Source organism: Canis lupus, chromosome X (genome assembly GCF_003254725.2).
Source record: "Canis lupus dingo isolate Sandy chromosome X, ASM325472v2, whole genome shotgun sequence".
Lineage (NCBI taxonomy): Eukaryota > Metazoa > Chordata > Mammalia > Carnivora > Canidae > Canis > Canis lupus.
Genome location: NC_064281.1, coordinates 35,767,858 through 35,782,688, shown reverse-complemented (window position 1 = coordinate 35,782,688; position 14,831 = coordinate 35,767,858). Strand labels below are relative to the sequence as shown.

At 44.2% G+C, this 14,831-nt stretch overlaps 1 protein-coding gene across 5 annotated transcripts in view; it reads right to left on the bottom strand.

Moving 5' to 3' along the window:
* Positions 1-6,525, bottom strand: part of DDX3X (DEAD-box helicase 3 X-linked) — a 30,520-nt gene extending 23,995 nt beyond the window's left edge. For 2 of the 5 annotated variants that reach the window (XR_004813146.2, XM_025468823.3), the window contains exons 1-3: positions 6,343-6,516; positions 3,444-3,501; positions 1,294-1,341 (exon numbers count right to left, since the gene is read on the bottom strand). Coding sequence is in view for 4 of the 5 variants with exons in the window: in XM_025468823.3 (XP_025324608.1) it covers positions 1,294-1,341; positions 3,444-3,501; positions 6,343-6,387 (151 nt within the window). In the remaining variant the exon portion in view is untranslated. Of the gene's footprint in view, positions 1-1,293; positions 1,342-3,443; positions 3,502-6,342 lie in introns of all 5 variants that reach the window. The other 3 variants (XM_025468824.3, XM_025468825.3, XM_025468822.3) reach the window with 3 other exon arrangements.
* Positions 6,526-14,831: the final 8,306 nt, after the last annotated feature.

Below are 14,831 nucleotides of genomic sequence, written 5' to 3'. Positions count from 1 at the left end.
GGTGATGTTTATTTGCATTCCTAAAGGTGTCAGATTACTTGATTTGATACAGTATTTTCCAGCTTCAAAAGTAAAAAAGTAGAACAATGCTCTGTTCACATGAAATATACTCTCAGACAAGAATCAGGAATATCTAGAAAAAAAGGGAAGTGCTCATCCCTTTACACTACTGGTGTGGGCAGATTCCTAGGGTACAACTATAAACATTCAACAGAGAATGAAAAATGTGTGAATTAGCCCAACAGGTAGAGGGTTTAAAGACTAGTAGTAGAGGATTTAAACTAATTTCAATAGCACTTCATTAAATAGAGATTGTTTATAAGTTACTTTCCTTCAGCCTAATGCCTCTACCATTAGCCAGTCAGGTGATCGACAGCCTTAGCTAGCAATAAGAAAACTGAATTACATGTCTAGCCTTCTTCCAGTTCTAAAACCTCTGATACTGCCTCTTCCCTTTGATCTCTCCCTGCAATCAAGAGGGAAAAGCACTAAATAGGTATGGAGCCAATTTTAGCTAGAACACTTTAAGAATGAGAGAATCTAAGACAAAATATGCAGTAACTAGGAACAATGATACTATAGTTAAGAAACTATAATACAGATTTTATAGCCATTTATCACCAAGGACAGGGAAGCTACTATAAAGACTGAACGTGCACATGAAGGAATGACAGCAAACCCCAAGTTTCTGGGATTTCTTCACCCTTCCAATTCTGTCTTAGCATCTTCCCTTAACCTTTAGTTTTCTAAAACTTCATTTTTCCTCCAAGCCTCAGATCACCTATTTTATGAATATACAGCACCCAAACAATCGTCCCATAACGAATTATCTACTAGTTATCACTACATTACAAACATAACCATTAGTTTCAGACAAAACTTTTCAAATGAAGCAGTTAAACCCAAGGAGATGAAACCAGAGAGTCACTCCCAACTTTGGGAGCATGCCCAGTGTTATGATCTGTTTATAATCTGTTAACTATTCTGCAATAACCCATCTTTCGACAGTTTTGCAAAACACAAATAACTGGGTTATCACCATGCAATTTGGTTTACATAGTAGGATGCCTACTCACCTTTTTCAAATTGAAATCACGATGTAAATAATTATAATCACAAAGTACACCAGTAAATTTGTACAAAACCATGCCCTTGGCCACAAAGAAATCTGACATAGCAAACAGGAAATTTTCCACTGTGTGACTTTAGAGGAGTTTTCCCAAAATGCCTCATTTTTCCCTAGGCTTCAACTTCTAAACACAAGAATTAGGTCCACCAAGTTACTTGACTTACCTTTAGTAGCTTCTCTATTCCTTAAATGAGGAGGAATATAGCGCCCCTCTAGAAAAAAAAAAAAATACAAAATTAAATGCCAAAACTTCAAGTTAAAGCTTTTTACCAAAATTCAGGCTACTAAAAAATGCTCTTGGAAAAAACTTTTTTAGGATCTAGCCTTCCAGTCTGACTGAGAGGGAGAAAACGAATCTGTTTTTACTTTAAATGGTTATTGCTTTTTAAGAACTTTAAAAAGGGAAGGGGAAGACAAAGTTTTAGTAAATAAAAATCCTTATCTTGAAATCCACAAATAAATATAACTTGCCACTAGTGGTTAATGTAACACAAGTTTTTTTTAAAGGCCAATTATTATTTTAAAAAAAAATAAAATAGGGATGCCTGGGTGGCGCAGCGGTTTGGTGCCTGCCTTTGGCCCAGGGCGCGATCCTGGGGACCCGGGATCGAATCCCATGTCGGGCTCCCAGTGCATGGAGCCTGCTTCTCCCTCTGCCTGTGTCTCTGCCTCTCTCTCTCACTGTGTGCCTATCATAAATTAAAAAAAAAAAAAATAAAATAAAAATAAAAAAAAATAAAATAAAAAAATAAAGGCCAATTATTCCAGAGAACAGTCATAAACAGAAACTGTTACAACATAAATATTACCACAACAACCTAAAACAATTGTAAAAAATCATGCAATTAGACACTAAGAGGCTTTTTTGTTTCCATCCAGTTAAGTTCCCCAAAAAAGACTACGTATTAAGGAAAAACTGCAAAGGCAAAAGAATTTCAAGGAACCGAGAGTTTTAATTTTAACTTGGGGTTTGAGGAGTCTATAGTCAACTGTTGTTCTGTACACGCAGGCAAGACAACAGTCTAGACGATGGATGAGAAGCAAAAGCAAATAATGTATATCCACCAAGTAAAGGAAAGCCAACCTGCTCTAGTACTAATAAATCGCAATTTTATACTTTCTTTTCCAACTTTTGGGTAGAATTAAATATTAAAGATCTCTATTAGGATGATCAACTCTTAAAAGATCTTTTAACATGGCAAATAACGTGAAATATAAAAAAAAATACCAAGTAACTCTATGCCCCCAGTGAGGCCCTTCTTGCCTAAAAATGAGGCCACATCCTTTACCACCTAACGGTGCTTGGGGAAAAAAAAAAAAATTAATGCTTCCACTTCCTACAGCCTATATCCATTTCCCGCCTCCTTTGGGGCAGGGTGGGGGAGTTATAGAAAGAGACTTGACCTAAAGGAATCTGAAGCAGGTCTACTGCCAAATAATAAACCACCTATACTGGGGCACCTGGGTGGCTCAGTGGTTGAGCGGCTGCCTTTGGCTCAGGTCATGATCCCAGGGTCCTGGAATGGAGTCCCTCATTGGGTTCCCCACAGGGAGCCTGCTTCTCCCTCTGCCTCTCTCTGTGTCTCTCATGAATAAATAAAATCTTTAAAAAAAAAATAAATTCAAAAAAATCACCTATACCTTAATACTAATCTGTAACAAATCTTAAAAAAACTCTGAAAAAATAGAATGAAATAAAACTTTTATACCTAACTTTTCAAAAAAAAATGATTCACTTCAGCATTTAAAATCCTAACCATCTCAAGATTCAGTATAGCCTTGTTCGATCATCAAGTCTCATGTTCTTCACAGGAAAGGGTTAACTGTAGCTAACGAACGTTGAATGTTCCCTTTACTGGATTTAATTCTGGTAAATTCACTGTAACAGGAATAAACACATTCCCACAACCTCTTTAAGTTGGGCTAGAGATTCATAATGGACATAAACTCTTCCAAAGATAATTTGTGCGTTGTATCAAGTTTTTTTTTGTTTTTTGTTTTTTGTTTTTTTTTTTAATTCATGAGAGACACAGAGAGAGAAGCAGACACAGGCAGAGGGAGAAGCAGGTTCCATGCAAGGAGCCCGACATGGGACTCGATCCTGGGTCTCCAGGATCACGCCCTGGGCTGAAGGTGGCGCTAAACCACTGAGCCACCTGGGCTGCCCCTATCAAGTTCTTTTTAATGATTGTTTGTACTCAAGAATCTGAGACCCTTTTATTATCAAAAGGCCACAATGCTTCTAGTAAGTCCAATGAAACACTAAATTATTAAAGCTCTAATAGTCAAGAAATCCATAAAATGGTTTACTTACTGCTTGCTGTACTTCCTCCACTCTGATTATCTGAAGAGTTCAGGTCTAGGCCAGCAAACTAGAAGAGAGTTTTAAATGGTTAGCAGCTCGCGTGCTGAAATATTACACTAAGAGAAAACTAGTCCTGTCCTCTAACATTGAATAAACCCTAGTTGCCCTGCCTGCTTAATGGGGCTGATGTGAAACTTGTCTAAGCAAACACAAAATAGCAGTAACTGTTTATACTCTAGAAACCAGCACACTAGGATGCTGGTGTTACTACCTGGTAAAAGTTGGATCCAAATTTAAGTCATTTGACTAAAAATGAATTTTTCCTGTAACATTTTCCATAGTAAAAGTTCCAAGAAACTAAAATTATTTTAAAATGTCAAATAGGCAAAGGAATTCATTTTTTACTCCAATCACATTTGACATTTCCAATGCCAACTTTCTACTTGGAATATTTTAAGCCTATGGAGCACGCTTTTAAAAAGACAAATTTTAACTGACCATTTGTCCTTTTACCCCTAATATTGCACAAGCATTTTTAATTATGGGAACACTCTTAAAAACTAACTAGATATTACCTATTTATTCTCTCATTTTCAAGACTGAGATTAGGTTCAGAAGACTTTGGACATAAATGGCACAAATGATATTCAATGTTTTTAAAGAGAACACATTTCACTACTTTTAATCTCCATTTCTACTCTCCTTCACTGGAAGCTCTAAACCTAAATATTCTACAAAAAGATCTGCTATGTTCTCATTCTGTTACGACTAACCAGAAACTACTGCAAGCAATACCAGGGGGAAAAAACTGTGTCAAAAGAGACACTTTTTTTTTTTTTTTTTTTTTTAAAGAAAGCCACAAAAGACCAAATCACACAGTATTGATGTCACAGAGGTGATATTAAGTCTTCTGTTAAAAGCTCAAGACGGATACGGTCAAATTGCAAGCATCATCAGTGGAATCACTGAAAACTAGAAGCAGATGCTAAATCTTAAAAAGAAATTAAGTATGGTTAAGACTTTTGGGCACCTCGCTTCCATACTTTGAATTAGCAATGTTGCCTGCTTTCTGTTACAAGAGACTGATATTTAAATAAAGCCCAACGGGAATAAATATTCCTTTTGCACTTGCTACAGTACAAGTTTTGTTAATTTTACACTGGGCAAGAGCGCTTTAAAGGATACTGTAAACTGAGGATTAAATTGTTGCAATTTTGTTATGAATTTGCTTGCTGCCTGTTTCTAACTAGTCTACTTTTTAATTATATCACAAATAAGGTTCATTCCTGCCTATAATCTTTTTAAACCGGCACCACCTATATAGAAAATGCTAAAATTGGGGATAGCCTGTGCTCTTGACAAGATACTCTATGTGCTTCATTCAACATTATGACGTGTCAGCAATTTGAAGGATGTAACTGATTCATTAATGGGGGGGAAATGCTCCCAGAGAAACAGGTCGTTAAGTCTCTACAAATGTATTACACACGACTACATTAAAATCTATCAATTTGTGTCACTAAACTTCGTTTCAGGATTTTTCCAGAGTTCGTGGTTAAACAAAACTTTACTTAAAATCTCCAAACATCCCACCGAAAAGCTTATCCGAAGCACGGTGCCTCTGTTGCAGAGGAATGCAGACTCCTTCCACCGAAGCCCATAGCCCCTTCTCGCTCAGAGCATACGTCCTCCTCTAATCTACCCCCAAAGCTTTAGAAAAGGGGATTCCGGTTAAGATGACAGACCCGGAGTTCTGACCTATTTCACAATTTCACTGCACAGGCAGCAACAAGTCAACAACGAAACTGTTTATTTCCCCCAAGCTACATTCCGGGTATTTTTCCTCCGGCTGATTCCTGGATCAAACGTCACTAAAACACGGGAACGGTCATACAACCCGAGGTACCGCCCAAAACAACGCGCGACCCTCGCTAAATCTTCACACAGACTATCTGGATCAAGTTAGGAAAAGGAGCCGCTCCAAGTCCCTAATCTCCCTGAAGTCTCCCCGCCGCGTTCAATCTCTATCTAGAGCCCAGCGCCACCGCGCACGCAAGGACCCATTACTCCCTCCCCTTCCCCCCACTCCTCCCCGAAATCTTCTGCGTCACAAAACTTTCCACTCCGGAAACGCGGCCTCGGCCGCCGCGGCACCCAACATGCCATGGCCCCTGCGGAAACTGAGCCTGAGAGAAAAGGCCTACGGAAGGAAGCCCGGGAGGAACAACATGCCATTCCATCTTCCTTTCCTGGCCCTAGCCAGCCCGGGACCCGCTCTCTCCCGCTAGTGGGCCGCAGCGCCGCCCAGGCACCCAGCCCCACACAAAGGCGGCCGCCGCCATTACCCCGAGCGAAGGCCACCCCCCCGCACCGCCCCCTCCTACATTCCAGGGCCGCGTCCCTCCAGCTCACACGCACACGCACACCAATGCCGCTGCGCGCTCGCGCGCGCGCACACACACACCGACGCCGCCAAGTCTCTGGGACAGGAATCCAGGCGGCGCGCGCAATGAGTCGAAAGACCAAGAGGCCAAAAAGGTCCCCGTTCGCGCACCAACATACCACACACCCCGCCACCACCCCTGGGTCACTAACCAGTCGAGGTTCGCGCGTGCGCGTCTCGGCGAGAGCGCGCGCACCCCCTCCCCCTCCACCCGCCTGCGCACGCACACACAAAAGCCGCCATTGTGCTCGGCCCAGGGACAATACCGCGGGCCAGGCCGGAGCCCCGGCCCGAGCGAGAGCCATAACCAGTATTTCTGCCACCTTCCCGTCCCTCCACAGTTGCAAAACACTGACACTGGCCAGCCTGAGGCACTCAGGAAATGGGAACTAAGAGTGCCAGTTAGCGCTGCGCCATAAGCCAAGTTAGGTCAACAACCATCCCGGTAGGCTCCTTGCAGCTCACCTGCTGGTCCAGCCCGAGCGCATTTTCCACCGCCACATGACTCATCCCTGAAGAGTACCGAGAACTCGGAGTCTTCCTCTGCTGAGTGAGTTAGAATCACCGCGAAGGCCCTCTCACGGGAGAACTGCGGCTCTGGAGCGCACGGCGCGACCACGGATCTAATATACCCACTCGAAAGGCTACTACGTCAGCACGTAAGACGTAGGCCCGCCCTCTCACACCCGCACTCCCCCTGCCGCTGTGACTTCTGCCTAGCTACTGCGCGCTGGTTAAGTCCAAACCTCGCGTGATTTCCGATTCAGTCCCGTCCCTGGCTTGTCGTCCTACCTTGGAGTTCAGCGCGCCAAATGCTGCCCTAGTTCCCTTGAGCTTCAGTTCCCCTGTTCTCCGCTGATACCCTAGCCTGTCTTTGAGTTCTTGAGATCTCGCGATAACTCGTGTCCCGTTTTCCGCCTGCGAGGTCTTAAATTTAACCTAGGCCTCTTTACTGTTTTTCTCCCTGTGTTCCCAGTTGTTGTTCTTTTCGGTTGCGCACTCGTTCTTTTTTCTCTGAGTCCTCGGGCTTGGGGGCGTCTGGAGATTTCTTAGAATTAACCAGCCCTTGCTCTTCCTCGGGCAGCCTCCGCGAAACCGGAGTCAAGCAAAAGAAAGCCCGAAGCTGGGAGGACGGCGGGTCACGTGACCGCAGGTGTTGATCGCGGTGGCCATTTTGTGAAGCTGGAAGCCTTGGCCTCAATTGAGTGCTTGAAATGCGGGGGGGTGGGGGGGGAGGGGACAGGAGAGGGAAGAGGGGAAAATGGGGGAAGAAGGGGAAAAGGAGGAGGGGGGAGAGGAGGAGGAAGGAGGGGGGAATAGTGACTGGGGCGGGAGTGCTGGGGATCTGGGGACGAGGGCTGGTGGCCCGACGCTTAACTGCTGGGTTGCCTAGGCAGCGGGGGCACCGCCTAGGAACGCAATAGCCCCTCCTGTTTCATCCGCGGTGAGGAAACAATGAGGCAATCAGGCGCTGAACCTGAGGCGGTGCTGGCGTACCCTCCCGGGACCCTGGCCCTCCGTGGGAACAACGGCGACATTAGGCCCCTCCTTTCCTCCCGCGGGGCGCTCATGAGGCTTGCAAACGGCCCTCCCAGAGTCGGCAGTGTTTGTGGCTAGGCGCAGTTAGGGCCTGCCGAAGAACGTGTTACGGCGTTATCTGCTTGGGGTGGGGGTGGCCCTCAGGCCCCTGCAGTAAATGAGGGATGGCAGGAAATGAGTTTCTGCCGCCGGAGGAACCCCTTCTTGTGGCCCCCTCCGAAGCAGGCTACCCCTAGTTCTTTTTTTTTTTTTTTTTACCCCTAGTTCTTGATTCAGTGACACAGACCCTTAAATAGAAGAAAATGTGTTGACTAGTAGATCCCCGGCTTTAAGCGAGCAGCCGCGCGTACGTGGTTCTTAAAAACGCTTTTCCCCCCTCTCTTCTAACCTTCAGACTGACAGAATTAAATAATATACAGGGTTTTCCACCATCCCTCAAAGGGTCTTCTGCCAGAATTCAAATAACTAGTGCTCATCGCATAAATTACCACGTAGCTTCTCTCCCTTTCAGATTTTTAAAATTGAAACTGAAATTCTAACGAGATGGGAGATAACATAACACTTGTGTCCCGGCAAGTTGCTTAACTGCTTTGGGTCTCCATTTCCTCATCTATATAAGGAGTTGACTGGGCTACATAAACCCTGTAGAAGACTCCATTCCTTTTTATGACAACCGCTTGTTAACGCCCCCTTTAAACATGCTGAAATAACAAATCATAGATAATATAACCTAAACCTGACAACACACAATTTCAAAAAACGTGACCTAACTGTAGAATAAAAATGATTGTAACAAAACGATGTACTTTAATGTGTGAATGCTCCCGCCCGACGACGCTAAGCGATGATAGACCCCTGCTCAGGGTGATCAACAAACGCAAACGGAAATAGTGTTTTCGCAACTCAAGTACGGTGAGCAGCATTGCCACTGCTGACCTTTTCCAAAATGATGGAAGTGTTGGTAATGGTTGAAACAAAACAGTAACATTTTCTCTCAATTGTTACAGTACATTCATAGAGATTTCAATGTTACATCGAAAGTAGGCGAGAATATTTCTATGTGTAAAATAGTTCCAGGCTTTAGGATGAGCTACTTTTTCCTTTATGTGAATGTCCAGCGGGTCAATTCTTTGCAGCACGGAACTGACCAACATTGTAAAACATCTAGGTTGCCTAGTTCCTGGCAACTAAATGCCAATAGTTGTGCTAGTCATTGTGACAACCAAAAATACAGATATCCACAATGCCCCCCCTTGAGAATCATTAAGCTTAACGACCATTTAGAGTCCCTTTCAGCCCTGACATTTGTGAATTCTCACGGAGCATTGGTGAGGTGTTTCTGCTTGGTCTGCTTTCGGTTTCCTTTTAATATAGACCAGGGTAAACAGGTTGAAAAGGTATAGTTCTGACAGTTCGAACTGCAAATAGCAACAATGGGATATCCTGATATCCTCGGTTCTGGGCCTTGTTTTACATTTCAGTAGAGCCGATGTACAGGGTACCACCATGGGAGTACCTAAAAGAATTAAAATATACAGCAGTTTCCTATTTTCAATTAACCCCTGCTCATAGCATACTCAGTTCAAGCCACTAGGGTGTTTTGTTAATCAATATGTTATAATTGGAATATCAAATTGGAAAGGAGGCCAGGAAACATACAAAGCTTTGTCTTCAAACACATTCACTCTGAAAAAGTATGATGTGCACACTTGAGGTAGCTAAATGAGCCAACTTTCATAACACTCCGAAGGACTCTTCCACTAAACGGTTATTTGCATATCTTCTCCACATGGCAGTCATTTGCAAATTTTATTTGAAGTAACCTAAAAAGGGTTAGGAAAAGCTGAAACCAGGGAAACATTTTTGCATTCTCACTTCCTTACATTCCCAGACATTCTTAAGTTGATGGCCCATGTTGAAGCAAATATACTCTTTGCACCACCCCATCCCCTTCCCCCCTCCCTAGAGACAGCTGAGCAGACAAAAGCCTAAAAACTGCGGATCCTTTAACTGGCAGTTCAGATTCCTGCTTCGCTGCTGACCAGCTGTGTGACTGGGGGCAACTTACTTGAGAGCTCCGTGCCTCAGTTTCCTTATCTATAGTTAGAAGAAAACTAGTTAATGTCTCGAGGATCCTGGCTGGCTCAGTCGGGAGAGCATGCGACTCTTAATCTTGGGGTCATTGCTTCAAGCCCTATGTTGGGTGTAGTGATTACTAAAAAAATAAGAAATAAAAATAAATAGTTTCTGTCTCAAAAGGTGGTTGGGATTCAGGGGCTAGTGCATGAAAATGCTTTGCGAGGAGTGAGAAATTAGCACATGGTCGATATAAGTATGTATACACTTGTCTCTGTCCCCATTGTCTTAACTCTTCTAGCAGAGTGAGTTGCTCTGGCACCCACTGTTTAAGCCGATGCACCCACTGTTTAAGCCACTGATACATTCACCGTGTTGTGCTGCGGTTCTGAGTGAGCCCACAGAGAAGAGGGAACTTGTCACAACTCTGCACTGCCCAATAGATGTTTGATGATGAGTAATTAGTGCAAATGCCCGCCCTGGGCAAGTTGTTGTAATATGGGGCACGTTAAGGAATCTAAATCCATCATTTTGCTTCCGCAAATAGTTTTAAGTAAATTCCATCACCATTCTCTGAGACTAAGATAAACTGAAATCACATTATCGTGGTGCAAAGAAATAATGTGCCCAAAAAACCTAAAACCTTGCAGAAAGATAATCAGACTATTTTGCAGCTTGAAGAAAGGTGATAGGAAAAGGGATTCTAAGAGCTAGAAACCTCAGAGCCTTTTTGTGAACCTTCGCGATTACCAGTAGTTTTTCTGCAAGGTCCAGAGGAAAGATCTCCTAGGTCCAACTGCCCCATCCTTCCTTTTAGTGTGGATAGGGAATAAGGTTCGGGGAGGGCGGAACTCCCCTGTAATCAGAAGGATAATTACTAGGTGTGGAAGTAAAAGCATCGCCCACTGAGTTTCCTTTTATGTTTTCAAGTGTAATAGCCTTTTTGAGTTTCTGTTTGTTTCGGGCTCCCAATAAAGCAGATCAGCTTCCACTGCCAGCTAATTTACAGTACAGTTAACCCTAGAGCAACAGGGCTTTGAATTGCGCGGTCCATTTATTCATGGATCTTTTTACAGTACAGGACTATCAATGTATTTTCTTTTTTTAAGATTTTATTTATTTATTTGAGAAAGAGAGAACATGTGTGAGAAAGAGAGAGCACAAGCAGAGGGAGGGGCAGAGGGAGAAGCAGACTCCCCACTGAGTTGGAAGCCGGTTTGGGGCTTGATCCTAGGGGATACCGGATCGTGACCTCAGCAGAAGGCAGACATTTAACCAACTGAGCCACCTAGGTACCCCTATATTTTCTTATGATTTTTTTAAAGTAAACTCTACACCCAATATGGGGCTCAACATCTCTACCAACTGGGCCCACCAAGCGCCACTTCCTTATGATTTTAATGACGTTTTCTTTTCTCTAGCTTACTTTATTCTAAGAATACAGTATGTAATACTATATAAATGTTAATCAACTGTTTGTTATCAGAAAGGCCTCTGGTCAGTAGTAACCTATTAGTGGTAAGGTTTGGGGGCAGGCGAGAGTTACATGTGGATTTTAAACTGGTCAGGAATCCGCGTCCCTAATCCCTACATTCTTCCAGGGTCAATTGTGATTAGGAAGATATTACTATGGAAGCTGATAAAAGTTCTAAAGGGAAAAGAAGAGTCTTAGACTTTGAGATATTGCTGTACACTCTTATTCTCCGAGGGTCAGGGCTGGTACATTCAAAACTAGGCATGATTTGGGCAATTATATTCCCAAGTAGCAGATCTGGCCTGGAATTCACTTTCCTCCCACAAAGATGGCAAGATGAAAAACCAAGCTACGTGGAGGGTATCTTCACTACCACTAACACTGCTGAAAACATTTTCAAACAGAAAAACCCAGTGTATTTCTGCCTCCGTTCGTGCAAGGTGACTAGCCAGTACAAAGGATAAATAGGAAAGCCTTGGGTGGAGGCTCTGAGCTGGAAGAACGGGAGGGGCGGGGACAACGAGGCTGCCTTGTCTAGGGAAAGAGGAGGACTCTTGGAAATACAACGAAAGGGGTCACATGCCTCCAAGATTCCACGCTGCGTCTTAGGTAATGGCATCTTTAGCAGTCTTTCTCTCTCGGGCAATCCAGAACTTAGCCAGAACCTCACAGTCACTGTCCTGTGTTGGAATTACGCACTCTGTGCTTTGTAAAACTCACTAATTATTTCCCCCACCCCCTCCTGCTTTGGTGATTATTGCCGTCGTTTTACAGACCTTGGTGGCTGCTAGGTTTAATCATTTTTGAAGTGTTTTAGACCTTTTCAACGTTTGAATTTTGATTTCTTTAAAGACCTCTTGCTAGGACTGTCAATGAGATTGTGATTTAGAATAAGAAATACGTATTTGGTCTTTGACCCCCATTCCGCGGCACTGAGCTCCTAAAACCCTTGGAATTTCCTGTGAAAAGAGTGAGTGATAAAGGTCTTTTGTTAGGTTGATGAAGTGACTTTTGGAAAGTGCCTTAGGGTGGGCGCTGGTTGGCAGGTTGGACCTCTCGGTCCCAATCTGCCCACCTGGGAGGGGGTGGGGAGCTGGAGGTTAAATTCAACCCCCAATGGCCCATGATTTAATCGTGCCTATGTAACAAGCCTCCATAAACACCCAAAAAGGCTGGTTCAGAGAGTTTCTGGGTTGGTGAGCCCGTGGGGATGTGAGGAGAGTGGCAGGGTCCTGCAGAAGATGTGGAAGCCTCCCTCTCTTTCTCCCCGCCCTTGCCCTGTGCATCTCTTTTCCATCTGGCTGTTCTGAGTTACATCCTTTTATAATAAACTGGCGATCTATTAAGTGAAACCCTTCTCTGAGCTCTATGAGCCGCTCCAGCAAATTATTTGAACCAAAGGTGGGGATTGTTGGGAGCTCCGATCTGTGGCTGTTGGTCAGAAGCACAGGTAATAATCTGGATTTGTGACATCTGAAGTGGGGGACAGGGGGCAATCATGTAGGACTGCACCCTTACCCTATAGGATCTACCTGGAGACAGCATCAGAAAGAATTTGAATGTAGGGCTCCCAGCCGGTGTCAGAATTGCCTGATGGTATAGAAAAAAAAAATTACACATTATAATTGGGAGTCAAAATCATACTGTCCAGCCCATTGTACTCTATTAATGTAGAATTGTGTACTTAGGCAGAACCCGAACCCTCTTCCTGAGGGAGTCTTCCTCCATGTTGGCCATCCTAATGTTACGAACCAAAAGGCAGGAAAGATTTATCATGGAAATTCAGTTTCATCACAGTTGTGTCACCACCCACACAGGGCAGATGAGCCCTCCTGGAATGTGGAGACCCACAAGGAAAATGCTTTGAAACACTTCTTTCACATTTTCTGGGAAGATGGAGCTGCATTTTTCATGGTCTGGTTTTGTGTGTCTGTTCAGAAGCACGGTTCTAAAATGCCTCATATGAAAAAAAAAAAAATGCCTCATACGTATTATTAGCTCATCTAATCCTCACGGTGGCTCTAGAAGGGAGGAGAACCAGCCCTGCCTTGCGCACAGACAGAAAGCCCAAGGACATGCTGTCATTGACAGGCCTGGCAATTGGTGGACACCAGCGGAAGTCAAATCAGCCCATGAAGCTAGGGCCCCACACACCATTAACCAGGGCCCTTCCTACACCTCAAACTTGGCAAGTCCTAAACAGGATTCCCCATCAGCTCCCAAACCACTTGAGTCTCTGGCTTTTTTTCTTTTTTCTTTTTTTTTTTTTTTTTTCTGGCTTTTATCTCACATGGAGGCATCATCATTTCACACACCCAGACTTAAAACCTCAGTGATTTTTTTTGGACTCCCATTTCTCTTCTAGCCTACCTGTGATCCATAAGCAGACCATTCCTCCTTCCCACATTGTGCCTCTCCAACTAGTCTTGTCCCACTGCCTCGTTGAGGCTCTTACTTACCTTTACATCAGTAGGGAGTAATCTCTCTCTCTTGCAGGAGTGCCACTTTCAGAATATACATGTTTATAAGAATTCTCCCCGATAGTTCGAGCTTTGCTCAAGCCTGATCTTTATTATGCCAGAAACTTCCTCCCTGCTCTTCCTGCCTCACTCTTTCTCCTCTGCCCCATCCTTTACAAGTCTGTCCAAGGTTTTCCTTTTTTTTTTTAAAGATTTTATTTATTTATTTGAGAGAGACGGCGCGTGCGTGAGGTGGTGAGGGGCAGAGGGAGAAGGAGAAGCAGACTCCCCGCTGAACTGGGAGCCCATCATGGGGCTCTCGATCCCAGGACCCTCGGGTCATGACCTGAGCCAAAGGCAGACGCTTAATGGACTGAGTCACGCAGGCACCTCAAGTCCAGGTTTTTCTTACAACAGTCTTATTGTGCCACTTCCCTGCTCAAAACACTTTGACACCTCCCATTCAAGCCCCAATCCCATTTTCTCCTGTCCCCAACCATTCCTCACCCCTCTTGTCCACCTCGTCCCCTCACCACCCCTCCCCACAATCCCCAGCGCCGTCCTCACACTTTGTGCTCCTCCACTGAACTGCTCATTATTCTCCAAACATACTCAGCACAAAGCCCACCTCTGTTCCCTGGTTCACAACGATTCCTCCACACAAAATGTTCTTCCCCCGTGTTCCTGCCTCTTAAATGAACCTACACACACACACACACACACACACACACACACACACGTGCACCCATACAGTCTGTGAGGGTGAATTTTAATATGTCAACTTGGCCAGATCACAGTACCCAGATATCTGGCCAAACTCAGTCTAGGTGTGGCTGTGAAGTTGTTTTTCAGATAAGATTAACATTGAAGGGTGCCTGGGTGGCTCAGTAGGTTAAGCATCTGCCTTCAGCTCAGGTCATGGTCCCAGGGTCCTTGGAGCGAGGCCTGCATTGGACTCCTTGTTTGGTGGAGAGTCTGCTTTTCTTTTCTTTTCTTTTCTTTTCTTTTCTTTTCTTTTCTTTTCTTTTCTTTTCTTTTCTTTTTTTTAAAGATTTTATAAATTTATTCATGAGAGACAGAGACACAGGCAGAGACACAGGCAGAGGGAGAAGCAGTCTCCTCAGAGGGAGCCCGATCCGGGACTCGATCCCAGAACCCCAGGATCACACCCGGAGCCAAAGACGCTCAACCCCTGAGCCATCCAGGCATCCCAAGAGAGTCTGCTTTTCCCCTCTCTCGCTCCCCCTGCTTGCGCTGTCTCTCTGGCAAATAAATAAATTCTTTTTTTTAATTAAAATTTATTTTTTAAAAGATTAATATTTAAGTCAGTAGACTTTGAATAAAGCAGATGACCCTCCATAATGTAGGTGAGGCATATCTAAGCAATCGAAGGCCTTAAGAGGAAA